Here is a 26,757-nt window from a genome sequence, read left to right as displayed (position 1 = left end):
GGGGGCTTGATGGCGTTTCCATTTCATCCGAATGTTGTATTGTTAATCCATTACGAATGTACTGCATTGAATAACTCAAGAATTACTATTATTCATTAATCAAAAGTAATCTCATGTAGTAACCTCAGTAATCTCATGTAATCATCAAAAGTAACCTAACCTTATCGAAAATCTTATACAGTCTATAGTTATACTGTAACGATACCAATTGCAACTGACGATCAATAAACTTATAGCAGCTCCGCTCTGTTGTTGAAATGATGTAGGTCATCAAATTGTATTAATAACGAATATCTATTCTAAGATACAAGAGTCGTTTTGGTTTAGTTGTATTCATATCCCTCTTTTAAATCGTACAAATTTGTACATCGTGGTTCGGAATAATAATTTTCTTGGAATAGGCAGAGCAGAAGCAGATAAGCAGTGTAACGGGTTGTATCCACGCGCATTTAGATGAATACTATTGCAGGAATAGGAAACATTCGTCTTAGAAAGCCTTATTAACAATTAATCGGACTAATTAAAACTCGCAAAATAACCCTTAGAATGTAGTTCAAGTAAAAAAAAATCCATGAAAAGAGTCCTTTACAGCTGATGTTTTGCCTAGGTCATGAATTGGTTGCAGTAAATATATGCTTCCAAATATATGCTTGACAAGCATATGACGATTCAATTTTTAAATCAAGTTTACTCTTCCCGCTAGGTAATATTTTGATGCACACAATGTGCAATGTTATGACCACTGTCTTCATAAAACAGCGTAGAAAACCCCGAAATAAAATTATTTTGTATATATGAAACCTTAAGAAACTTTATCTCTATAATGCTAATATTTCGAAACAGGGCGGCTTCCTTTTAATGAACAAGTTCAATATCGAAAAACTGAATTACGAAAATTCATTCCTTGTACATACGAGCATGCGCGTTACTTTCTGTATCTAAAATGAATCCTATGCATGAGCTAAAAAAATCGTAGATGCTCAGTCAAACATTGAGTTGTTGCCAAATAATCAGCTTCGGACATAGTTCATTTCAGCCGAAGCTTAAAATGTTTCACCGATTCACACCGGTTATTGGTTAGTTGTACGTTTGTTTGGTTCTTGGACATAATACTTCAGTTTCTTCCATACTTGCAGCTGTTTAAGGTGTGTGTTAACTTCCTGAGAGCGTTATAAGCGTTATAACAAGAGTTCATTTTGTTCAATATTTAGTGTAGATTCAGCATACATTGAGGATAAAATATTTGTAGTATAAAAAAGTGAATATGTGGTGTATTACACATTAAATTGTGGTAAAGCATATGTTATTAGTCCACGTGTCCTAACAAGTAGCATCAACAAAAATAGCTATAACATCGGTGTTACAAAATAATCAAGTTGATGTTATGCATTATTAAAGTGGTCGTGTATAGTGTGTGAAATGTCTGCTAGTTCATGAACGATGAGTCGTGGCACTGTGTTGAATATTATAAAATAATTCCTCTTGAATATCCTTTGCGGTGAGATGTTAAGTTTGTGTTTATTACAGAAAAACAAAACCCAACCAAATCAAAGAAAGTTATTAAAGAATTATTTGATAATACAAATATAATTACAAATCTAAAAGTTTTTTGTAATGTGCCAAGTTAAAAAAAACCTAAACCACTAGTATTGGAATTTTAATTGTAATTTTTTTAACGATTCAACAACATGAATTAAAACAGTGTATCACTTGTTGTGTATTTTTTGTCATTAATTATATGTTCAGTAATATTTGATGCTTGTGAAGGAGCTTTCTGGTCAAAAGAGTGAATAAGCTAAAAACCCCGACACGATTTAAATAATACACGTTTAATTCATTATTTATTTCATGTTCTTTGTGTTTATATTAAGTGAAGTTTGAAATATGTTGTAAAATAATCACATTTAGCTGAACTCGACACTGTCCTGAGGATAAAATAATAGTGTTACACCATAAAAATAGTGTGATAAAGATCTGATATGAGAGCTGGAAAATGTGAGAAAATCTGTCGGAAAGAAATCCTGTAATATTCAACATTGGTATCTGTGCGATTTTTTTTAAAGTGTTAACATATGTGATAGTTTGATACAATGTATTTTGAGGCAATTGATAGGTTAGTAGGTCATTATTGCTACCTTTAGGGTTAGATTTTTTTCTTGGGTACAATATAGATTCAAAATTTTTAACAAAGTGCCTTTTGCTCTATAGTGCTATTTATCATACAATTCATAAATAGTCATACAATTTCATAAAATGTTTATTTTTATGTTTAGTGCGAAATGCGACAGTATGTATTTTCTGTTGCAATACATACGACAACCTCATAGTTCAAAGCGTAGTGAGTGATGGAACATATTTCAACATGTTTAAAAGGATTATTTTATTATAAAATATTGCGTCAGTTGCTAGCTGATTAAGGTTAGTATTTAACACGCTATGCTTTTACTGTTGTAATATTAAATGATATAGTTTCATATGTGACATATTATTTTACGTAGTTCAAGATACAATTGTACCTGAAGCATTTTTAGTCCATTAAAAAAGGCCTTGATTTACACGACGATTGCATCCATTGAATGAATAAAGAGACATAACTAGTGTTAGCGCCCGGTTCAAATGGTACGCACATTTTATTGGCTTGTGCTGCACACGTCTTCTTTTGTTTTTTTAATATATCGTAAAGAAACAAAAGTCAAGACCAATGTGCCATGAACATGTGCTTTGAGTGAATTTGTAAAGTTTACAATCAATTGTTTTAAGACAAAAATTGCTCGTATTTTTGTTATTTGATATTGTTGAAATTATTGGAATCTTGGAGATATTGCTAGTTATTTGGAGAGAAAATTATGTCTACAACTAAATCAACAACACAAGCATTACGGAGATAGTTTTACATTCGCCATAAACCGGTGCCGCTGTTCAACTATTAAAATAAATCTTTGCAGATTTTAAGTGCCATTCCCTTCCACTTAGTAAAAAAATACTGCTGGTTATTGTTGAGACATAGTTGAGACAATTGACATAGTTGAGAAGTTGAAAAGATAATTTATATACTTTTATGATTTTACACCCTCTGAAGCACCTTGTTTACCACTTTGTTTGAATCACCTAAATTTTTATCTGATTTATTATAGAGCTGATCTCAAGTCTTAACTTAAAGAATTATTAACAATACGACGCATACAGTTGAAAAAGGCTGTAATCAATTCTTAACGTTATCTTAAAAAAATCAAATAAGTTTTCGGCCTTTTGCCTCCTAGCATATATGACAAAAATCGTGATTAAAGCAAAATCCAGTCCTCTAGATCTTGCACTACCATCATCCTACTTTCCTGTGTAGCTGCATAATTGATTATTGATCCTGTGAATTCCCAAATCAATGATTTTCAAAAGGTTTTCATGGGTAGCAAACTTGCATGTACTCTGCACCAATAATAATGTAATGAACCACCAATAGCTAAACAATAAATGTTAAATGTGGTATACTATACCTAGTTTACTAATTGAAATGAAATCACGTGTCTTGTCTGTCTGTTCTAGTTCTTGATATTTGAGACAGGAAAAGGCAGCAACGCAGCATAAAAATGTAGAAATTACACATAACGTCCTAAAAAATCGTGTGCGTCTTTTTGTTATCACGCAGCATAAAGGTGAAAAATTTGTGGGAATATGTGATTATTTATTCGACCTAATTTTCTCTACACAGTCTTACGATTTCAATTTTTGGTTTGATTTGATTTCATATTATTATAATAAGTAGAAAAAATATGAATTTTTTAGTAAAATATGAATTATTACTTTTTTCTTCACGTGTCATGAAATATTCTAAAGGAAAGGAATGAAATAATGTTATTATTCATACTTCATTTTCTTAAGCTGTTAAATTAATATGAAAAAATACTTTATAAAAAAAATTATTCAGTAACATATTTGTTTGATTATTTTAGCTTGTTTATAAAAAACCCTGTTCTAAAACCCTCTTATTATTGATGTATAACATCTTTGAGGAGTTATTGTTTTATTATTATTAAAGAAAAATCCCTCATAACTAGTTCCCCTTATAACAAAAATTTCCATAATAAATTCAACAAATCTTCCAAATCTAAATGCTCAACAAAAACCTCTTTTAAAAAGAAAAATCTTGCATAACGAGCAATATTATTTGCGTTCCTGGTAGATTTGTCGGTGCCGATGTGAAAATTAAGATAATGGTTGTTTAGCATTGATCATTTCTTTAATTTTTATTCTCGCTCAGGCAGATAAGAGTTTCGATACTAAGCATCATTTAATATACAAATATTGCAAGATAGAAAAGTGTTGTACACAAAAGCGTGTGATAAACTGACGAGTATGTTTTGCACAGTTTTATGAATATACTTGTTCATGAAGGCGAGAGTTTCTTCTGCCAATTGCTGCCACTTGGAGGAGTTTCTTTCTCTACAGATGATGTAGATTTAGAGCAAGTGTTGTAGATTTTGTTCCAAAACATTTAAGAAAATCTTGAATAACCTTATTTGTGACGAAGAATACATACTAAAACATATTTTTGATTGCTATGAAACTGACTAATTTTAGAAGAAAAAAAAATAGCAGGTACCGACACAAACCGACAAAAAATCGTTTCTGAAACGTGTTTTCTAAACATAAAGACTAAAACAATCGACCTTTTAAAAACATTTTTCAAAGAAAATGACACAATAAAAATTGGCAAATTAATAATGCACTACAAATATGTTCAAAATTATTAGTATTTTAAAAACGTTTTCCATTTTTCTAAAAGCATATATACCATTTTTACTAGCACAGTTGCAGTGCTGGGACCAATTATTTAACTTTTCATACAAATTATGCAACAAATTCATACAAATTTTTCGAATAACGTGGTACTGGAACGGATTAAACTACCACGTTCGGCCTACCACGAGACCGGCTAATGCAGGGTTTTACTGTTTATAGAAAATACATTTTATGTTACCTTTTTTACCTACAAAAATATAAATTGAACTGCTAAAGAAAAACAAGTCGTTAACTCGTACCCGTCGTCAAGGGTTCAAGCCACTAATAAACCGTGCCTTTATACGTAGGAATGACTATCCAGCAATGGGTAATCAATAAGTCTCTGAAAGCCAAGTCCACTTGTGGTAAAGGGAGGCCTTGACCGATATCAGTTGTGGTGCCAAAGAAAAAGAAGAAAGAAAAACAAGAATTTTTTTTTTACTAGGACTTATAATAAGTTACCAACTTAATTTCGGCTGATAGATATAAAACTCTAAATATTAAAATTCTGCTAGGAAATTAAGAGCCCAGCCTCCAACGAATTTATTTATGGGGGGTTTTAATGCTAGTTAATGCGATGGGTTTGTTCCTTCCTTCTATTTATCGTAAACGTCCTACGCGGACATGCCGGTCTATACAGGTTTTCAAGACTTTATTCAATACCACGTAGCCGGATAGTCAGTCCTTACTACGGGGGGACGGCCCATTCCGGGCTTGAACCCATTATGGACGTGTTATTGAGTCGTTGGAGTTGACGGCTGTACCACGGGACCGCGATGGGTTTGTTATGATGGCTTATATGGTTGAAGCCGTTGAGATTGATACATTTAATTATTTAATATTTCAGTGCAAATGCGTTTGTGCGATAGTCATGTGTCCATTGTTTTGAGATATTTTGTTTATTGTTGACATCATTGAGAATCTTCTATCTGATATTTCTATAGCTAAGAAAATATGACAAATCCATGTGGCGTTCGGAACAAGGAACATGTTGAGTATGTTGTGGAGAGTCGTTCATGTGTACGTTTTATTTATACGTTGGTGTACGTTAAAATGTGTTTCTATTCACAGCAAATATATTACTGTTCTTCTTTTTTTATCCCAACAAAGTCTGGCTTCTTAATGAACATTACAGGGTTTTGAATCATATAAGGAAATAGTTAAATCAGTTGGGGGAATGTTGCAAATCGGTAGGAGAACATTGCAAGTATACTGTGGAAATTTTGCAATCATATAGGGGAGTGTCAAGTAAAGTGTTGCAACCAGTGAATTTTGAAAGCATAGTGTGAAGCAGTCATATAGCCTGATGACAGCTCCACAGTATGCTTGCAAAATTCCCCGGTTGCAACATTACCCTATATGATTACAAATTTACACAGCATGCTTGCAACATTCTCCTACCGATTTGCAACATTCCTCTAACTGTTCGAACTATTCCCTTATGCTGTTACGTGTGTAACAGTATATGAACAGCTGTTAAGACTTTTCTAGAACTGGCTTTTTTAGATTTTATTGCACAGTTTAAAAATTAGTCTTTCTTCTGTCGCTTGACTTACTACTGCCTAGTGCCTCGATGGCGCTTTTTGTTCAACAGCTGATCTGTGTTGAACCCGTTTGTCCCTGCTTAACGACCTTAGCTGAACTTATTGCTAATTGACCCTAAAATCGCCAATATAGTTGTCTCATATTAAGGGTTATCTTTCATCCCTTGTCTGTCCAGCAGCGCCATCTGATGTTTTCATAATAAATTATTCGTGCTGTCCTTGACAACTTGGCTAATCCCAAGGTGGATTAATAAGATCAGGTGTTGGAATCTAGTGTATTTTGACAATTCGTCACTTTACGTCAAGGTGTATGTGGCAGCATAGCCTTTTCTTGTACAGCACTGTCCCGCGCTAACGCTTCCAGTGGTAGTCCGTGCTATCACACTAACACTAACGCTAAGCTAACACGAAGAAAACCGAAGGATACCGAACATCTAACGAGGCGAAGCGATGATAACGATCATCTAGGACTTACGATAAAATAAACGGAGAGATCGCTCTCATTCGAGTCTGGTATTCAGAACAAACCGTGCTTCAATAATTACGCCAAAAACGAAATCGAAAGAACGCGCTAAAGTGGTGACCCCGACGTGATCGTTCAGTTCAGTTTCTTTTTTTACGAATTTTGGTGTACATCGCAGTAATGGAAGAGGATAAGGTTGCGCCTAATCCCATTTTACCTGGCCATTTTCGGGCTGGTTCTTTGGTGCCGACCCCCAGTGGGCCTAGTACAGCAGTGCCCAACCCTAGTGCGCCTATCCCTAGTGTGTCCAGCCATGCTCCTCAACCCGCTGCCGTAGAAGCAATCCATGCGCCGCGACTGAACCCACCAAATATGGTGGATACGAATATCGAGACGTATTTTTTGTCTTTAGAATTTTGGTTCGCTGCTTCGGGTATCAGCGCATTACACGATACGCGAAAATATAATATAGTGATGGCGCAAGTGCCCCCGAACAAATTGACCGAGTTGAGGTCAATTATTGACGGTACACCGGCAGTAGAAAAGTACGCGTACATTAAGGCAAAACTGATCGGATATTTTGCCGACAGTCAGCAGCGGCGCCTGCAGCGTGTATTGTCCGATATGCCGCTTGGTGATAAAAAGCCGAGCCAGCTTCTCAACGAAATGAAGCGCGTTGCTGGCAATTCCCTTAGTGAACCGGTTCTTATCGATTTGTGGGCATCAAGGCTGCCACCACATGCCCAAGCTGCAGTGATCGCTTCTCGCGGTGACGCCGCGGACAAAACCACCATCGCTGACGCCATTGTGGATTCAATGAGCCTGAGAAGCATTAACGCCGTCGAACGTAGCAACGCAGCGATGGCGCCTGGCCACGTGGCTGATGCCACAATGTCAACGACCGCATATACGGCCAACGACCCCATATCCGACCTACGGAAAGAGATTGCCGAATTGTCAAGGCGCCTTGAAAACGTGCTGCCTAACCGAAGGTACCGAGGACGATCGAATTCCCGCACCGGCTCAGCACGTAATCGCAGTTTAAGTCGCGGAAGCGATTTTTCGACCGGCCCGTGCTGGTACCATCGCAAATTCGGTAGTGATGCACGGAAATGCCGAAAACCCTGCACCGTTCAAAGTGCACCATCGGCACAATAGTGTCGCTCTGCTGATGCTGCGGTGGAGATTGGCGAACTCACCACTACAGCCGCAATCTTTCGTCTACGAATTGCTGATAAAACGACGTCAACGCAATTTTTAATCGACACCGGCGCTGATGTGTCTGTGGTTCCGAAAGATATGCTAACAGCCAGAGTAAAACCATCACCGATTAAACTGTTCGCCGCGAACGGATCGCCGATTAATGTATACGGTGAAGTGTTGTTGAAGATCAACCTCGGTCTTCGTCGCGAGTTCCTGTGGTCGTTCCTGATAGCTGACGTCACTTCGGGGATAATTGGCGCGGATTTTTTAGGCAATTTTGATCTGCTGGTGGATATGAAACGGAAGCGCCTCATCGATAATACCACTCATCTTGAGTCGGTTGGCTTGCTAGCGAAGAGTGAGCAGTGTTCGGTTAAGACCTTCAGTTCAGTGTCGCCTTACGCTGACCTATTAGCCGAGTTTCCTAACATCACTCGTCTAGCGCCACCGGGTACGATTAGCGATGCTTCGATTTACCATCGAATCGAAACAACAGGGCAACCTGTTTACGCACGCCCACGACGTCTCTCGCCCGACAAACTTCAAGCAGCGAGGGCCGAATTTGAACATCTACTGAAGCTTGGTATATGCCGACCATCCAGCAGCAGTTGGGCGAGCCCGCTCCATATGGTGAAGAAAGCAGACGGTTCTTGGCGGCCATGTGGGGACTATCGGGCGCTCAACGCACAAACCATCCCGGATCGCTATCCCATACCGTACCTACAGGACTTTTCGACTATATTGCAAGGTAAAATTATTTTCTCTAAAATTGACTTGCAAAAAGCCTTCCATCAGGTACCAATCCATCACGAGGACATCGCTAAAACGGCCATCACGACACCGTTCGGACTGTTCGAGTTCGTGTTTATGACCTTCGGATTGCGAAACGCAGCGCAAACGTTTCAACGGATGATCCACGAAGTGGTCAGAGGACTGGAATTTGTATTTCCTTACATCGACGACCTATTCATCGCATCATCATCACCCGAAGAACATCGTGATCATCTGCGACAATTGTTTGAAAGGCTCAAACAATATAACTTGGCGATAAACATTGCTAAGTGCGAATTCGGCCGAGACAAGATGGATTTTCTGGGTCATTCCGTCTCTGCCGACGGTATCCGTCCCTTACCTGACCGCGTTCGAGCTATCGTGGAGTTCAAGCTTCCTGCTACGGTGAAGGAATTAAAAAGTTTTTTGGCAATGCTCAATTTTTACCGTAGGTTTTTGCCAAACGCGATCGAGCACCAGATTCCACTCCTTGCCATGATTCCTGGCAACAAACGCAACGATCGCTCCCCGCTGACATGGAATGACGCAACCATCGCGAGTTTCGAACGCTGCAAACATCAACTCGCAGAAGCAACGCTTTTATCGCATCCCGCTAAAATTGCAGAACTTTCCCTTTGGGTCGACGCATCTGATACTGCCGCAGGGGCGGTCCTACATCAAATCGTTGATGGACACCCTCAACCACTCGGGTTTTTCTCAAAAAAATTCGACAAGGCCCAGCTGCGATACAGCACCTACGATCGCGAACTCACTGCAATCTACCTTGCGGTGCGGCATTTTAAATACATGCTCGAAGGACGTAGCTGCCACATCTATACCGACCACAAACCCATCACCTTTGCCTTCCAGCAGAAACTTGACAAAGCCTCGGACCGTCAAGCTCGCCAATTGGATGTGATTGGACAGATCACAACGGACATCCGTCACATTGTGGGAAAGGATAACATCGTGGCTGACTTGCTCTCTCGCATTAATGCTATACATCCAGCGCCATCACTGGATTATGAAGCACTTGCGGAAGACCAAAAAGACGATCAGCAGCTCCAGAACATCGCACAAGGTAAAATCGAAAGTTCGCTAAATCTAAAGTATTTTACCATTCCAGGCAGCACCAAACAACTTTTATGTGACTGCACTGGGAATCGCATTCGCCCTTTCATAACGGAACGCTTTCGGAACGCTGCGTTGCAGGCAACGCACCAATTATCTCATCCTGGCACCCGTACAACGGCCAAATTAATGACGGAGCGATTTGTTTGGCCAGGCATCCGCAAGGATAGTATTGTTTTCGCTAGGAGCTGCTTGCCATGCCAACGTTCGAAGGTGACGCGACACACACAATCACCTATATCCCGATATTCGGCTCCGGACAGCCGATTTGCACATGTAAACATCGACATCGTGGGGCCCTTCCCTCCAAGTAAGGGCAACCGTTATTGTTTAACGGTCATCGACAGGTTCACGCGTTGGCCTGAAGCGTTTCCAATTCCTGATATGACCGAGGTAACAGTTGCCGAAGCTCTAGTTTGTGGATGGATAGCCCGGTTTGGTGTCCCATCTTTCATTACGTCTAACCAAGGACGCCAATTTGAATCAACGCTTTTTGGGGAACTGACTCGTTTGCTCGGATCCAGCCACCTGCGCACGACTGCATACCACCCACAGTCAAATGGGATTATCGAACGGTGGCATAGGACCCTTAAGGCATCTATTCTGTGCCATGACCCCGAGCACTGGAGCGAGCATTTGCCTATGATTTTACTCGGGCTGCGTTCAGCCTATAAGGAAGACCTTAAGTCATCACCTGCTGAGATGGTATATGGCACAACTCTCCGAATACCGTCTGAGTTTTTCGTAAACGACACCGAAAACCCGAACGAAGCCGAATTTGTCGACAAGCTTCGAAGAGCTATGCGAAAAATCCGTCCCCAAGAGACTGCCAGGCATGGAAATCGCAGTGTTTTCGTTAATCAGGACTTACAAACGTGCGAGAACGTCTTTGTACGCAATGATTCGGTTCGACCCTCGCTATCACCACCGTACGAAGGACCATTTAAGGTGGTAAAGCGAGCCGAAAAGTTCTTCAAGTTGAACATGCGTGGTCGCCAAGTAAACGTTTCGGTCGATCGCTTGAAGCCAGCATATGTGATAGGAGATCAGGAAAACGCAAGTAACAGGGAACCTGCAGCCACAACTTCTGATAAGCTTTCTTCGACTAGAGTCACTCGTTCCGGTCGACGAGTTGTAATCCCTTCGAGATACTAGAAAAGGGAAATCTAGTCTAGGAGGGGAGTACTGTGGCAGCATAGCCTTTTCTTGTACAGCACTGTCCCGCGCTAACGCTTCCAGTGGTAGTCCGTGCTACCACACTAACACTAACGCTAAGCTAACACGAAGAAAACCGAAGGATACCGAACATCTAACGAAGCGAAGCGATGATAACGATCATCTAGGACTTACGATAAAATAAACGGAGAGATCGCTCTCATTCTAGTCTGGTATTCAGAACAAACCGTGCTTCAATAATTACGCCAAAAACGAAATCGAAAGAACGCGCTAAATGTATTTATTGAGGAGTTAAATTATTAGCGCGTTTGCCGGGCGCCAGTACGAGTTGTAATTTTACAATAAAACAACGATTGAAAGGAGTTACTTTGTGTGATTTCGTGAATTTATTATATAATAAATTGTGTTTCGACATATTTGCTGATTCAAACGAAGAAATCATTTATTTTTCCTATTTTCACATGTATTCCCCATTACAAGACAAATGGACGATTTTAGTGAGATTAGAACTCTTACTTATATGATTTTAAATTTCGTTACGAAACAATTCAACAACTCTTTTGTTATAATATCTAATTTTTTCGATAAAATTAATAGACACACAAAAATGCACTTAAAAATCAAGCTTTTTTTCTATTTGCGATATTTTGTGTGCGGAAACCATTGGTTAACGGTTTTAAAATGACGTTAAGTCCCTCAACTATAGCGACCCCCCAAAGGCGCTTTCCCACCACCTAATATTTTTAATCCACCTTGGCTAATCCGCACGAGGTCGATATTGTGCCAATACCTTATATGACTCGAAACCCTGTATTTCATTAATCGGTTCATAGAAAGTTCGATTTAACATTATGAGCTTCATGACAAAAAAACAAGAGTAAAACAATTTAAAGATGTAAGCTACGTAAAATATTAATGTTTTGTATTCAAATGTAATTTAAATATCATCCATTCAATTTCATACCAATCTTTACGAATAAACTAAAAAAATCTTTTTTGGTATATTGCTGTAATCAGTTAAAAATGATTAAGTTGAGTTGATGCATAAAATACTGCTCTACTGAAATGTCAAAGATAAGTTGTATGTAAGGCTAATCCCTATAGCAATACATACTGGCTGTTTTTGCTAAATAAAAAGTAAACGGAGCCTAACCTGTGTTGTTTTCGATGTACTCTAACAAGTATAAAAGTCGACAAACCCCTTTTACTCGTATGAATTTGCTTTTTTCAGTTCAATAGTTACACATGCAGAGATTCTACGTCAAAAGACAGGTTATACGGATCGCATCATGGGTTCGTAAATCATAGGATGGTGCGTGTTTCTATGGACACATGCAAAATGGATAGGATATGCTAGAGCTTTCTTTTGCCAATGTTCCTTTTGTGAAAAAAGACACTTTGCCATACTTTTTTGGGGTTCAGATTGTTGAAATATTTGTTCGATAACTAGCCTACACTTCTCACGCATGATTTGTTTTCAGACCCTTTCTTTTTTTACATTTTTTGTGTCACTAGCTACCATTTGAGGCGGAATTATGTGGTATATTGTCCCTGTTACTCTGTGAGGGGGAGAGGTGGTGGTACATCAGAAAAAGTTGTTACTGTTACTCTTGAATAGCCGAATCGTATATTAAAGCTAGGATGATTGCTCAATATGTATAGATGTAACGGGAGAAGTTTTATCGTAAGAATTTATGTAATCAGACATTAGAAACATAGAAAATTTAAGTGTAAAAATATTAAATGTTGTATATTGTATTCACATAAAACAATTACATAATAAACATCTACTATATTTATAGTAATATTTATATTAATACCGCATCTAATTGAACTTCGTTATTATGATTAATTCACTAGTTGTATAAGCTATACTTACAGTCGCATTCAATTATTATTATGATTAATACACTAATTTTGTATCATACCCCAAACGACATGTTGATATTAACAAAATGGGAAACCGTTCGTGGTCTTGCGGACTGCCGTTTAAATGAAAATACAGTAGAACGTCGATTATCCGGGGGCGGTTTAACCGTGCACATAAATGTGACAGCTGTTCAAGCGTACAGCGAGCATTTGCAGCGATAGCCAAGTGGGCAACCAGTTTTTTGTGCAGCTCTGTAGTGTCTAGTGGTATTTTCATTTTTGTTCATGAAATTCATTTTTGTTCATGAACAGTTGTTAAACCTATAGTTATTGATTGAAATAATATTCTACTAACGATTAATCGATTGATTCAGGGTGAAATAATCATAAAACTAGTGGATTTTATAATTTTTATATGAATTTTACATTTCTTGGACCATTATCCATGCAAATCGATTAACCGGCAACCGTCTGGTCCCGAGCTGCCCGGATAATCAACGTTCTACTGTAAATAAAAAAATTGAAAAAATGTCCCAGTCCCAGCCGAAGTACTTATTGATAGTCAGTTACATGAGGGTTTCAATCACTATTTACTAGTAAGGAAAATCAAATATCAAGGAATAATAAACAATATAGCTAACGTCAGTATGCAAACAAATGATTTAATGCATAATATACATATATATATATATATAAATATATATATATATATATATATATATATATATATATATATATATATATATATATATATATATATATATATATATATATATATATATATATATGTATATATATAGATATATATATATATATATTTATATATATATGTATATATATATATATATATATATATATATATATATATATATATATATATATATATATATATATATACATATATATATATATATATATATATATATATATATATATAAATATATATATATATATATATATATATATATATATATATACATATATATGAACCAAATTTTTGTTTCCTTGATAACTAAACATATATATATATATATATATATATATATATATATATATATATATATATAAATCTCGTGTCACGGTGTTTGTTGCGAGCAAACTCCGAAACGGCTGGATCATTTTCAACGAAACTTTGCACATACCTCATGGTGGTATGAGAATAGGTTTTAAGACTTAACAATCAGATTTTACACTAAACTTAATTTATTAATGATTTTCTTACTCCCATACAAAGAGCACGATTGTTGTTGTGTTGTAACAGCACTTTGACATTTGGTGTGAGGTGCCTGGCGGTTTACACTCGATGATCGGATCCTGAGGGGATACGTGCACGATACAACTATCCCAAGTAACAAATCAATGGGGCCTTCACGATTCTAGTTTGTTTTTTGTATGGAGTTTGACAATTGGAGGCTGAAATCAGAGTGCAAAAATAGTTGCAAATAACGAATTAATCCTCGTTACGTAAGTGGTTCCCGCATTCAGCATCAACAGCTATAGGATTACATCCGCTGTTCGATTTGAGGGGCCCCCGGCACACACCTGGTACCGGACCATCGGATTTTTTTTATATCCAAAGCACGTGAGTACGTTTCATCTTTTCATAGTGAATGTGTATTCGGTTAGTTTCAAGCACTACCAGATAGGCTTGAAATAACTACAGTGTATTTGTGTCCATGTGAGTTTGCGATCGATTTTTTATTTATCGTCGTAAACTATCTGTATTGATACTACCAGATAGGTCAACAGATTATCGAAGAAGAATCGTCCTCGTGTTGTCCGCGAGTGAACTTATTGTTAGTAGTGTGCGTTGTGTGTATTGTGCGAATAGCAAGAGCACGAGGCATCGGTTGCCGCTGCTTATAACAATTGTATCGACACGCATGCATGTGAACAGTTCAGCTAACGTAAAGCCTCGAATCGAGCTTAGCGTTTTGTTCAAAAATCTATCGGCTTCAGAAGAGAGTTCAGATTCGGAATTATCCGGAGAATATTCGAATATACCTTTACAAGACAGTTCACTTCCTAATTTAGACCAACTCAATATTAACACTATAGAAATGGAACCAACAGAGCAGCTTAAAATTATGAACCAAACGATAGCAGATTTGCAAGAAAAAATTGCAGTTTTGACAATCCAGCAAAGCCAACCATCTATCGATGTAGCCAGTTTTTTTCGTATCCCCGACCCTATAAAATCATTGCCATCATTTGACGGGAATCGCAAACAATTATCCACATGGCTCACCACTACAGAAGAAACACTTAACCTTTTCAAAAGTAGGGTTACTGGTGAGGTTTTTAAGATGTACTTAACGGCAGTAATAAAAAAAATCGAAGGTAAAGCTAGGGATATTCTTTGTTTAGCCGGAAGTATCAACGATTTTGAATCATTAAAAGAAATTATTTTTGATGCATTTGGGGATCGGCAGGAATTGTCGACTTATAAATGTAAATTGTGGCAAAACAAAATGGTCGACGGAATGACAATACATAAGTACTACCAAAAAACAAAAGAAATAATTCAATGCATTAAAACTATTGCTAAGCAGACCCAAGCTTATAAAGATAACTGGGCTGTAATTAATCAATTTATTGACGAAGATGGATTAGCTGCTTTTATCTCAGGATTGAAAGGAATGTATTTTGGCCATATACAGGCAGCCCGCCACAAAGACATTGAAGAGGCTTATGCTTTTCTTTGTAAATTTAAATCACACGGAATAACAGCAGACTGCATGGTCCAGAAACCACCCAACCATCAAAAAAATAGTTTCTTTCAAAATAATAGAACAGCTACCACTCAAAATAGCCATTTTGCTCAAAATCAAAACATCAATAGGGAACCTTATCCACAACCTATGGAAGTGGATAATTCAATGCGAAGCAGACTCACATTGAATAAAAGAACGATTAATAATTTTGAGGTTGCTTCACAAGATGATAACTATGCAAATTGTGAACAAAATTTTCACTTGGATTCGCCATCAACCAGCATAACATAAAATACTGTTCTAATTTTTTACCTTACATAAAAGTGAAGGACAGCAAAACCAACAGGCAAATCCGTATGCTCATAGATACAGGAGCAAATAAAAATATTATAAGACCTGGTATTATCAAAAACACAATTAAAACAGAGCAAGTGAGTATTAAAAATATTTTTGGTACTAAAATTATTCAAGAAAAAGCTATTTGTAAGCTTTTAGGCCCAAACATACCAGCACAAACTTATTACATTATGGAATTTCACGTTTTTTTTTGACGGCATTATAGGTACTGAATTTTTGAGTCAAACAAACACCGTCATAGATTTCAAAAACAATGTCGTAGTTATCAACGAAACAAAAATTTGGTTCGAAAAATTATTTTCCTCAAAAAAATTTTACCACCACACAATATCAATTGAAACCGATCAAAATGGTGATTGGTGTGTTCCAACTTTTGAAAATTTATAAGAAAATATAATTATAGAACGTGGGTTATATTCTTCTATAGATAATAAAACTTTCGTTAAAGTATTATCTACCAGTAAAACAACTCCCCACATACCTAAATTGAACTTGACTGTAAATAATTTCGAAACATTAACACCTATTCCATCGGCTTGTAATGACATTCCAACTAAAAAAATAATCGAATCATTAATAAGAACAGATCATCTATCATTTTACGAGAAATCGAAATTGTTCGAAACTGTCATCAAAAACCATGACGTCCTTTTGAAATTAAATGAAAAACTAACTAGTACTACAATAATTAAACATAAAATAAACACTACCGATGACTTGCCTGTTTATACTAAAACATACCGCTACCAACATGTCTATAAGCAAGATGTTGAAACCCAAATCAGGGATATGCTCGACTCTGTTATTATTCAACCTTCAACAAGTCCTTATTCATCGCCAATTTGGGTGGTGCAAAAGAAAATGGATGCATCTGGGAAAAAGAAAGTACGGGTTGTCATAGACTACAGGAAATTAAATGACAAAACGATAAACGATAAGTTTCCAATGCCAGAAATTGAAGATATTCTTGATAGCTTAGGTAAATCAGAATACTTCACGATATTAGATCTGAAATCTGGGTTTCACCAGATTGAGATGCACCCTGAGCATCATGAAAAAACTGCTTTCTCGACAAGCCATGGCCATTTTGAATTTACTAGAATGCCATTTGGGCTGAAAAATGCGCCAGCTACATTTCAACGTGCCATGAATAACATTTTAGCTGAGCTTATTGGCAAAATCTATTATGTTTACTTGGACGATATCGTAATTGTAGGAACAAATTTAGAAGATCACTTGGAAAACGTCTCAACAGTAATCGGAAGATTGGCACAATTTAATTTAAAAATACAGCTAGACAAATGCGAATTCCTAAAAAGGGAGACCGAATTTCTTGGTCATATAATATCTCCTGATGGTATAAGACCAAACCCCGAAAAAGTGAAAAAAATATTGGACTGGCCTATACCTTCCAATGAAAAACAAATCCGACAATTTCTTGGATTATCAGGATATTATCGTCGTTTCATCAAAGATTATTCAAAAATTAGTAAGCATTTAACTAAATACTTAAAAAAAGATCAGACTATTAATATCAATGACCCAGAGTGTATCGATTCATTTTCTAAATTAAAAGAAACAATAGCATCAGACCAAATACTAGCATATCCGGATTTCAATTTACCTTTCGTTCTTACCACCGACGCAAGTGATTTTGCTGTTGGTGCGGTACTTTCGCAAATACAAAACAAAGTTGAAAGGCTTTGATAGCAATCATTTGGGCAATCCGCAAATACAAAGCTTATCTTTATGGAAATGAGTTCAAACTTTTCACTGATCATAAACCTCTAACGTTTATTAAAACCTCTATCAAAAATAATAGAATCTTAAATTGGAGACTAGAATTAGAAAACTATCAATATTCTGTATAATACAAAGATGGAAGAGCTAATGTTGTAGCAGATGCCCTAAGCAGAAAAACTGAAAATACTAACGAAATTAATTCAACCAATACAACAATTTTAGCTACAAATCATTCAGGAAGTACGTCAGACGACTTTTATATTAAATCTAGCGAAAGGCCATTAAATTACTACCGCAATCAAATAGTTTTTGAATTAGCTGCTCAACATGAAGACTTAATAGAAATACCATTTCCAAATTACAAAAGAACCATTATACGTAGAACCGACTACGATGAATCAAAGATAACAGACATATTACGTAAATTCCATAACGGGAAACAAACGGCCATTCTTGCTTCACAAAACCTAATACAAATAATACAAAACTCTTATAAAAATAATTTTAGCTGCAGCGGTTACATCGTTATGACACACTCCCAAGTCAAAGATGTGGTATCCGTTGAAGAGCAAAACCAGCTAATTATAAGAGAACACGAGAGAGCTCACCGAGGTATACACGAAATCGAAAATCAGTTGAAGAGGTCATACTTTTTCCCAAAGATGCATGATCGAATCAAATCTGCTGTCAACGCATGCCCTGTGTGCAAAATGCACAAATACGAACGAAAGCCGTATAACATCAAGATCTCACCGAGGCCAGCCACCGATAAACCGATGGAGCGTGTTCATATGGATATATTTTCCATAAACTCGAAAAGCTTCCTTTCATTAGCAGATTCGTTCTCAAAATTCGCGCAAATGATTCCTATAGATACAAAAAACCTGGTGGACGTAAAGAATGCGTTAGCCAAATATTTTAGTATTTTTGGGATTCCATTACAAATAATTACCGATCACGAAACAACGTTCAGATCTATCCAACTTAAAAATTTCTTATGCAATTTAGGTTGCTCGCTGACATACGCATCATCATCAGAGAGCAATGGCCAAGTAGAAAAAACGCACTCAACAATAATAGAAATTTATAATACAAACAAACATAAATTCGTGGACATGGACACAGAAGCGCTTATACCAATAGCAGTTTCATCATACAATGCAACTGTCCACTCAGCTACTGGGTATACGCCGAACGAAATATTGTTCAATCAAACAAATGAAATGAGGCCCATAACTATACACGAACAAGCGGAAAAAATATTTGCGAATGCGAAAACTAATATTGAACGATCTAGGCAAAACCAAATGAAAGGAAATATTAGAAAAGAAACTCCACATTTGATTCGAGAAGGTCAAGAAGTTTATGTAAAACCTAACATAAGAAAAAATTTAGACCCTAGAGCAAGAAATACATCAGTAAACAATGTAACAGATAGAACTTTTGAGAATTCGAGACACATAAAGCGACATAAAAATAAGATTCATTGTATTAGGTCATAGTAATACGTCCGGGGACGTCCGTCTTTTCCCCCCGTGACGAATTATATGGTATAACCATTATTAACCTTGGTACTGGTATAACGGTGATACGCGTGGCTGTAGTGGCAGCTTTGTGACGGTGACATTCGATCGAGAGACGATCTGATAACTCTCTTTTTCCGTTATCTCCCGAGCAGTACAGACGTCTAGGACGAGATAGGTTTTTTTCTTATTTTTTTATAGTTAGGAGTTAGGATTTAGGTTATGTTAGGATAAGTTAGTTTATTTTTTTGTAAATAAAAACTTAATTATATATATAAGATAAGAAGAAGAAGAAGATAGATATATATATGTAAGTTATAACAGTACATCTGGTATAACTGGTACAAATCCAAGCACAATACAAGCAAATGCTCTCTTCCTGCTTGACCGTGTTAACGTAAGCATCGTTTTTTTGCTTCACAACTCACGTTGTAATAAAACGCATGAGAAAAATATAATACCAACCACGTGTATGAGAGTTCACCTATAACTGGCGCAGTCGGACCCTTTCGAACATCACTTGGAGTCAATATTTGGATATCGAGTACATCCATCGCGGATCAGCCGGTTACAAAGAGTTAACAACGATCGAAATCCTGAGCATCCGGTAAAACCGTCCCTCGACGCAAACCAGCGGATTCGTGCTGCTCAGAAACAAATTTGAACCCAATCGCTTCGCCGTGGTAGTGAGTATAAGTGAACGAGCTATAATGGAAGACACTATCAAAAGCATGCAGGAGCAAATAGAAAGCTTGACACAGCAATTACGAAATCAGCGCGTGTGTAATAGTGCGGCTGCAGCAGTAGACGAAGCGGTAAGGTTCACGCAAATACCAGACCCGCGTAAGTATTTGCCAGAGTTTGCGGGGAATACCAATACAATTACAACATGGATAGACACCGTTGAAAGAACGTTGGCAATATGCAACGGATCGGAGGATAGTTTTTTTTATCAAATGTGGTTAGGCCATGTCAGAAATCGAATTGTGCACAAAGCAAACAAAGTTTTGCTTAATAAGAACTGTCCACTCAATTGGACCCTTATAAAAGAATCATTGTCAGAACATTTCCTAGAAAGGCGAGATTTAGGTTCACTTACTTACGATATTTCGAAACTAAAGCAAAATAATCTCTCTCTTTCTGATTTTTGAGAGCATTGCAGCATTTGAGAGCAAACGCTCTTCTGTGAGATAAGAACAAATATTATTCTCGATAAACAAAATGAAGGGCATGAAAACGCGATCATGAGAGTGATAGGTTTAATGATAAAAAAACGCATTAATTTTAGGGCTCAATTCGGATTTTTCTAAATTCATACAACCAAGCAAACCGGACTCTTTAAAAGACGCGTATACGTTAGCAGAGGAACTTAATAGAACCGAAAAAAGAAGTTATAAAAAAGGTGGTTTTGAGACACATGCAGGCGCATTTAAACAAACATCTCATCTACCAACACATACAAACATGAGTAAAGCTTCATCACGAATAGAGAAAATGGAACTTAGGTTAGAAGAATATGATTATGAGATACATCATAGGCCAGGAAAACAAAATGTTGTTGCGAATGGGCTGTCACGATTAACCCAGGCAAATGAAATTAACAATACTAGTATGACTGCTCATTAAGCCAAAAGTGACAATGGGCATTCGATTCAAATGACTGAATTGCCAATTAATTAAAAAAAAACCAAATAATCCTCTAATATCAGGATGAGTATAGTAAGACAGTTGAGGAAATTTTCCCACATGTTTTCCGAACAACTATAAACAAAAGAGAATTTACTGTGGAGGATTTCATCGAAATTTTTAGACATGATTTGCAATCATCAAAAATTACATGTTTTTATGTCCAGTAGAAATTATTCAAACGATGCAAGATGTGTTTGATACTTATTTTTCACAAATGAAGCCCTCAAAGTTAAGAATTTCACAACGCATGTTGCAAGACGTAACTACCGCGGAAGAACAAAATGAGATCATAGAACATACTCATGATAGAGCACACAGAGGCATAGAAGAAAACTATAATACAATCGTACAAAAATATTTCTTTATAAAAATGAAAGATAAAATTAGATCTATTATTAACTTATGTAAAATTTGCCTTAGTATTAAATATGAAAGACATCCTTATAAAATTAAATTTGCACACTCACCTATTCCATCTAAACCGTTGGATATATTTCACATTGATATTTTTATCTCTCAACCATATATGTTTCTATCAGCTGTAGATAAATTATCACGATTTGCAATGATTATTTCATTAAAATCCCGTTCAATCGTAGATGTTAAAAGAAGTTTGATCAAACTTGTGACCACTTTTGGCACCCCAAAACTAATAGTCTGCGACAATGAATTAGCATTTAAATCGATCGAAATAAGAGGATCATTACAAAGATTAGATGTAGATGTTAATTACACTCCGTCAAATCACAGCGAGGAAAACGGAATAGTAGAAAGGTTCCATTCAACCTTAACCGAAATTTTTCTTTGCATTAAAGAAAAATATAATGATTTATGTAATAAGGAAATTTACAAGATATCAACTTCCCTTAACAATTCCACTATTCATAGCGCAACTAAATTAAAACCTATAGAAGTATTTTTAGGAATGAAAGAAAACGATGAAAGGCCACTTAATCTGGAACTAATTTTAGAAAATACTAAGAAACTATTCGATGAAGTAATTGTAAGACTACAAACGTACCAAAACAAGAGCATTGAAAAACATAATTTAAATCCTTCAGCAGATCAAACGGCAAATGATCTATGTCCACGTCCTCGCTGGAAGCCCCCACGGCCGAATCACGTTTTCGCAGCTGGATCAAATGGCGCATGTGAACCCGTTGATTGTTCGTCTGCACCTCGAGCATAACGCTGCCCAACTCTCGTATGATTTGCGCCGGAACCCACTTCCATGAATTCCGCGCATAGAACTTGGCGTAGACGAGGTCACCACGCTGAAATCGTCTATCCAAGTTGGCCGGTTCTGCTTGCGCTGCAGGTGGAGGTTTCAGCAGTTCCAACGCTGTTCGGATTTTTCTGCCTAGCATGGCTTCAGCTGGCGACTGCATGTCCGGCAAAATAGCGTTGGGGGTTGACCGGTTTCTCGCCAGAAAAACGTCAAGCGCTTCGTCCTGCGTTGTTCCCCCTTCCTGGATCTTCCTCATCGACCGCTTGAAGGTGTCAACCAAGCGCTCCGCCTGCCCATTCGATTGCGGATGGAATGGCGCAGTTGTGACGTACTGTATACCGCGACTACTGCAATACTCCGAAAACTCAGCGCTGACAAATTGTGGCCCGTTGTCGCTCACCATCGTTTCCGGGTATCCAAATCTCGCAAAGATTGACCTCAGTATCGCGATCGTTGCTGCTGATGTGGTACTTCGCGTTCGTATCACCTCTGGCCACTTGGCAAACGCGTCTACCTCGATCAGAAAATAGTAACCATCGATTGGCCCAGCGAAATCGATGTGAATACGTTCCCAAGGTTTCTGTGTCGCTGGCCAGGGAACAGGTTTTTCGCGAGGTGAAGTCTTTGCCGCTATCGCACAAGCATGGCATCCCTTTACGTGCTCCGTTATGTCCTTATCAACGGATGGCCAGTACACGTAACTCCGGGCCTTCGACTTCATTCGCTGGATACCGGGGTGCCCTTCATGTAGTTGCTTCAAGCAACGCTGCTGCAGCTTTCACCACTCTTTCCCCAAACAAAATGCAACCACGCACCGTGGTTAGGGCTTCGCTTCTGTGGTAAAAGCAAGCCAGCTCTGCAGCATACGCGACATTTTGGGGCCACCCTTCCATGATGTATCCGTAAACCTTCTTCAGGACAGGGTCGGACTCCGTGGCCTTCGCAACGTCTCTAAAATTGAGTGGAAATATATTAATACAGTATGATGCTATGGAACTTACATCATTTTCCAACTCAGCGCTTGCGATTACGTATTCCGGATCCGGTTTTGCGTGCTCGTATATCAGCCTTGAGAGCACGTCCGCATTGCCAAACTTATCGGTTTGTACGTACTCGATGGTAAAGTCGTACATCAGCAACTGCAATGCAAACCGCTGCAACCTATTTGGCGTGTACACTGGTATACCCTTATGTGACCCGAAAATCCGCAACAAGGGTCGATGATCGGTTTGCAGTCGGAAGTGGCGCCCAAATAGCATCTTATGAAACTTTTTCACAGCAAATATAATCGCCAAACCTTCGCGGTCAATTTGGCTATAATTTGCTTCAGCCTTCGTAAGGGCTCTCGATGCGTGCTGAACAACCTTCAGCGAGCCATCCGCGTACCTGTGGCTTATGGTCGCGCCTAGTCCAACCGACGATGCATCGGCAGAGACCACTATCTCTGCATTCGGGTCGTAGTGCGTCAGCAGCAAGTCGGATGCTAACAGGTCTTTGAACCTGTTAAAAGCATTTGCGCACTCCCGTGTCCAAACAAATTTGGTGTCGTTTTTGAGCAATGCATCCAGCGGGTATCGCAATTCTCGCATCTTTGGTACAAATTTTCCGTAATAATTCACAGTACCCAGAAAAGACCGAACCTCACTAACGTTCGTCGGTGCTGGCATCTTCAGGATCGCATCTATTTTCGCTGGGTTTGGTCTGAGACCCTGCCTGTCGATAACAAAACCCAGGTACTCTATCCTTGGCATTTTAAACGAACACTTTTCCGCTCGGATTGTAAATCCGTACTCCTTTATGCGCCGGAAAAGGTTGAGCAAATTCTCATCGTGCTCGCTTTCTGTTTTGCCACCAACAACTACATCATCCATGTACCCAGATGTACATTTTAGGCCGGAGAGCATTGCATCGATGAGTTGCTGGAACGCGGCTGGAGCAATTTTAATGCCAGGTGGTAGACGGTTGTAATGGTACAATCCGCGATGCGTGTTAATCGTCAGGAGTGGACGATATTCCTCTTTAATTTTTACCTGCAAGAATGCATCCGTTAGATCAATTTTTGAAAAATACTTGCATTGTGCCAGTTTTGCAAAAATATCCTCTGGGAGTGGGAGTGGATATTCGTACGATTGAAGAGCTGCATTCAACCCAGTTGAATAATCTCCACATATCCGCACGCTGCCGTTCTGCTTCCTCACCACCACAATTGGGGCCGCCCAGTCCGAATAATCCACCGGAGTAATCACCCCTAGATCCTCTAAGCGATCGAGCTCCTTGTCCACCGTTGCTCGCATCGCATACGCTACCGGGCGCTTAGGAAAAAAACACAGAACGGTGATTTGGCTTGAGCTGAATGTGTACATTCGCCTTGGTACACAATCCGTTGCCTTTAAACAATGCAGGGAATCGGCTCTCCCATTTCACTCCCTCTGCTTCCACCTTGTTGCAAAACTGGTCCATGGGGACGGCGTTCTGTCACCGATCGTTATCTGTGCCTCGAATTCACCATCCAATTCAAGGCGGGACCCAGATGCTGTTTTTGCGTGGACTGCTACCGGCTTCAGTGTTGGCTTACCCAGCTGCTGCCACGTTTCTCGTCCGATTACTGTAATATCCGATCTAGTGTCAAGCTGCAGGCGGACCCTGTTACTGTTGATGAAAATGTTAACAAATTTTCTAGCTTGCTGGACATTACAAACATTGACCGTCACCGTACGCATGTCCACCGACGTGCGTTTTTTTTTCTTGTACTTCCCCTTTTTGTTGCCTCTTTTCTACTGGTTGCAAAAACCTTCTCGGTGACCGGTTACGTTACAATCGCGACACTTGTGCAGAGCATATGAGCACTCACTTGCCCAATGAGCCTCACCACATAACCAACACGGCCCAGGTGGTTTGTTTACATTATCACTGTTCCTCGTATGCTGGTACTGCTTTCTTTGTTTCCACTTGCTCGCCTGCTGTTGTGCATTGCTTCTACTTCTTAGTGCTAGGATTTGCTCCTCCGCCTGAGTAGCGATCATGGCGCTATCCACCTTCAAGCTGGAGATTCGCTCACACTCAGCGGAGAGCTGCTCTAGCGTGAAGTCGGTTCTCTCCTCGATACGAGAGAGAAGTCTCGTGCGCACGTCCGCATCAGCATCATCCTTTAAGCCGCACACTAATATCAGGCATTTGAACTGCTCCTCGCTCATTGCGGACAGCTGAAAGTTGACGCAGGAGCGGTTCACGCGGCAAACAAATGACACGAAATCCTCCGTACGAGATTTCGTTAGCTGCAAACACTTGTAGCGCTTACTCACAAGCGTTTCAGCTCTCCCAAAAAGGGCCTTCAGCTTTTTCACCGTTTCATCGAACGGTATCTCCCGAGGAACGCTGGGCAGGATGAAACTAGCGTAGCGTGCGTGCTCCGCAGGGCCTAACTTGCGCACCAGTAAGCGCACCTTTGCTGCATCGTCGAGGCGGGAGGCATCCTGTGCGAACAGGTCCTCGTAGCGCGCGAACCACGTATCGAAAGTTATTTCGGATTCCGCCTCGTACCGGAACTCGGTGATGCTACCCGACAACGCCTCAATAATCAACTCCGGATTACTGGGGGCAATGACCTGCGTCGGGAAGGCCTGGCTTTGCTGGTTTGTAACTTGTGACTGTGGCTGTTGCAGCATACGCGAAATGAGCTGCTGCTGCTGCTGCATCTGCTCTTGCATCATCTGCATCATCATCGCCGAATCGGTGGTGGGCGCTGGAACTGCGGCTGGCGATGGCTGCGAAGCTGCATTCTGCGATGGCGGTTGCACCATCGACGCTTGCCCTTCGCTGGTGGGCGGCAAAAGATGCTGCGACAGGGCAAACGCACTCGCACGCAGCAGGGATGCTCTTCTCTGGTCCACTTCCATAGAGAAGTCCGGTGCACCATCTTCGCCGGTGTTCATCTTTCTGCGTTTTGCTCGCGGGCGCGTAATTTTTCGAACAGCACAACTTCACTCACAGTCGAAATGCTATGAAAAAAAAAATCCTTTTTTTTTACGTCGCTTTTTTTTACTCGTCGCCACTTTTATGTTCTTTCGATCGCAGAGGTGGTCGAATAAAACTCACGCGTTACTAATAAATTTACTAACGTATACATTCAACTTCACTTGGTTACAATTGGTGTTGGCCTCGAGCACGCTTCCTTGCTGACCGCTAGTTCTTCAGTGCGCGCTGGTGTTTGGCGGTCAACGTCCGCGCAACCGATGACCCCCGGATAGATCACACGCATACATTGACAGATGACGATTTGCTGTCATCCGTGAGTTACCGCCGTGAATGAGTCCGGGCCAGGTTAGCTCACAACAGTTACAGTTAGGGAAAATCGAAGAAAAACATTTTTTGACAGTAGATTCATCAGGTTACATAAGTCTAAAGTAAAGAGGAAGCGAAGGACGTAGTTTAGAGACTCAATTTAAGGGTTAGACTATTTTATATGTTTGTAAATAGTACCTAATGCTGAACTGAGGGAAAAAAAAACTTGACTTGTATAAGTATGATATTGAATCGTGGGAGGACGCTCGATCTAAGCAGTTATAACAAT

At 39.0% G+C, this 26,757-nt stretch overlaps 3 protein-coding genes across 7 annotated transcripts in view; 1 reads left to right on the top strand and 2 right to left on the bottom strand.

The window, feature by feature from the left end:
* The window catches only part of LOC120900210 (serine/threonine-protein kinase meng-po), a 320,097-nt gene that overhangs the window by 40,739 nt on the left and 252,601 nt on the right, over window positions 1–26,757 (top strand). For 2 of the 5 annotated variants that reach the window (XR_005739162.1, XM_040306903.1), the window contains exons 1-3: window positions 1,141–1,291; window positions 1,872–2,113; window positions 2,274–2,418. The exons of 1 other annotated variant lie outside the window; for it this stretch is intronic. The gene's annotated coding sequence lies outside the window, so the exon portion shown is untranslated. Of the gene's footprint in view, window positions 1–1,140; window positions 1,292–1,871; window positions 2,114–2,273; window positions 2,419–26,757 lie in introns of those variants that run through there. 2 more of the 5 variants (XR_005739163.1, XR_005739164.1) reach the window with 2 other exon arrangements.
* On the bottom strand, window positions 21,842–22,908 carry LOC120901067 (uncharacterized protein K02A2.6-like). The gene is made up of 2 exons (XM_040308773.1): window positions 21,981–22,908; window positions 21,842–21,864 (listed from the first exon to the last, which is right to left on the bottom strand). Exons 1-2 carry the CDS (start codon window positions 22,906–22,908, stop codon window positions 21,842–21,844), a joined length of 951 nt encoding a protein of 316 aa, XP_040164707.1.
* Window positions 22,916–26,119, bottom strand: LOC120901066 (uncharacterized protein K02A2.6-like). The gene is made up of 2 exons (XM_040308771.1): window positions 25,091–26,119; window positions 22,916–24,574 (listed from the first exon to the last, which is right to left on the bottom strand). The coding sequence occupies exons 1-2, from the start codon at window positions 26,117–26,119 to the stop codon at window positions 22,931–22,933; spliced, it is 2,673 nt and encodes an 890-aa protein (XP_040164705.1). The 3' UTR covers window positions 22,916–22,930.

This window comes from Anopheles arabiensis, chromosome 3 (assembly GCF_016920715.1).
Source record: "Anopheles arabiensis isolate DONGOLA chromosome 3, AaraD3, whole genome shotgun sequence".
NCBI classification, from domain to species: Eukaryota; Metazoa; Arthropoda; class Insecta; order Diptera; family Culicidae; genus Anopheles; species Anopheles arabiensis.
The sequence above is the reverse complement of the archived record's forward strand: the minus strand, read 5'-3'. Positions and strand labels throughout refer to the sequence as shown.

Coding starts and splice junctions, on each gene's coding strand:
- LOC120901067 (XM_040308773.1), bottom strand. CDS start 22,908: ATGAAGTCGAAGGCCCGGAGTTACGTGTACTGGCCATCCGTTGATAAG. Junction 21,865..21,980: donor TTTTCAATGCTCTTGTTTTG/GTACGTTTGTAG, acceptor ATACTTCTATAG/GTTTTAATTTAGTTGCGCTA.
- LOC120901066 (XM_040308771.1), bottom strand. CDS start 26,119: ATGAACACCGGCGAAGATGGTGCACCGGACTTCTCTATGGAAGTGGAC. Junction 24,575..25,090: donor ATACGAGGAACAGTGATAAT/GTAAACAAACCA, acceptor CATTGTTTAAAG/GCAACGGATTGTGTACCAAG.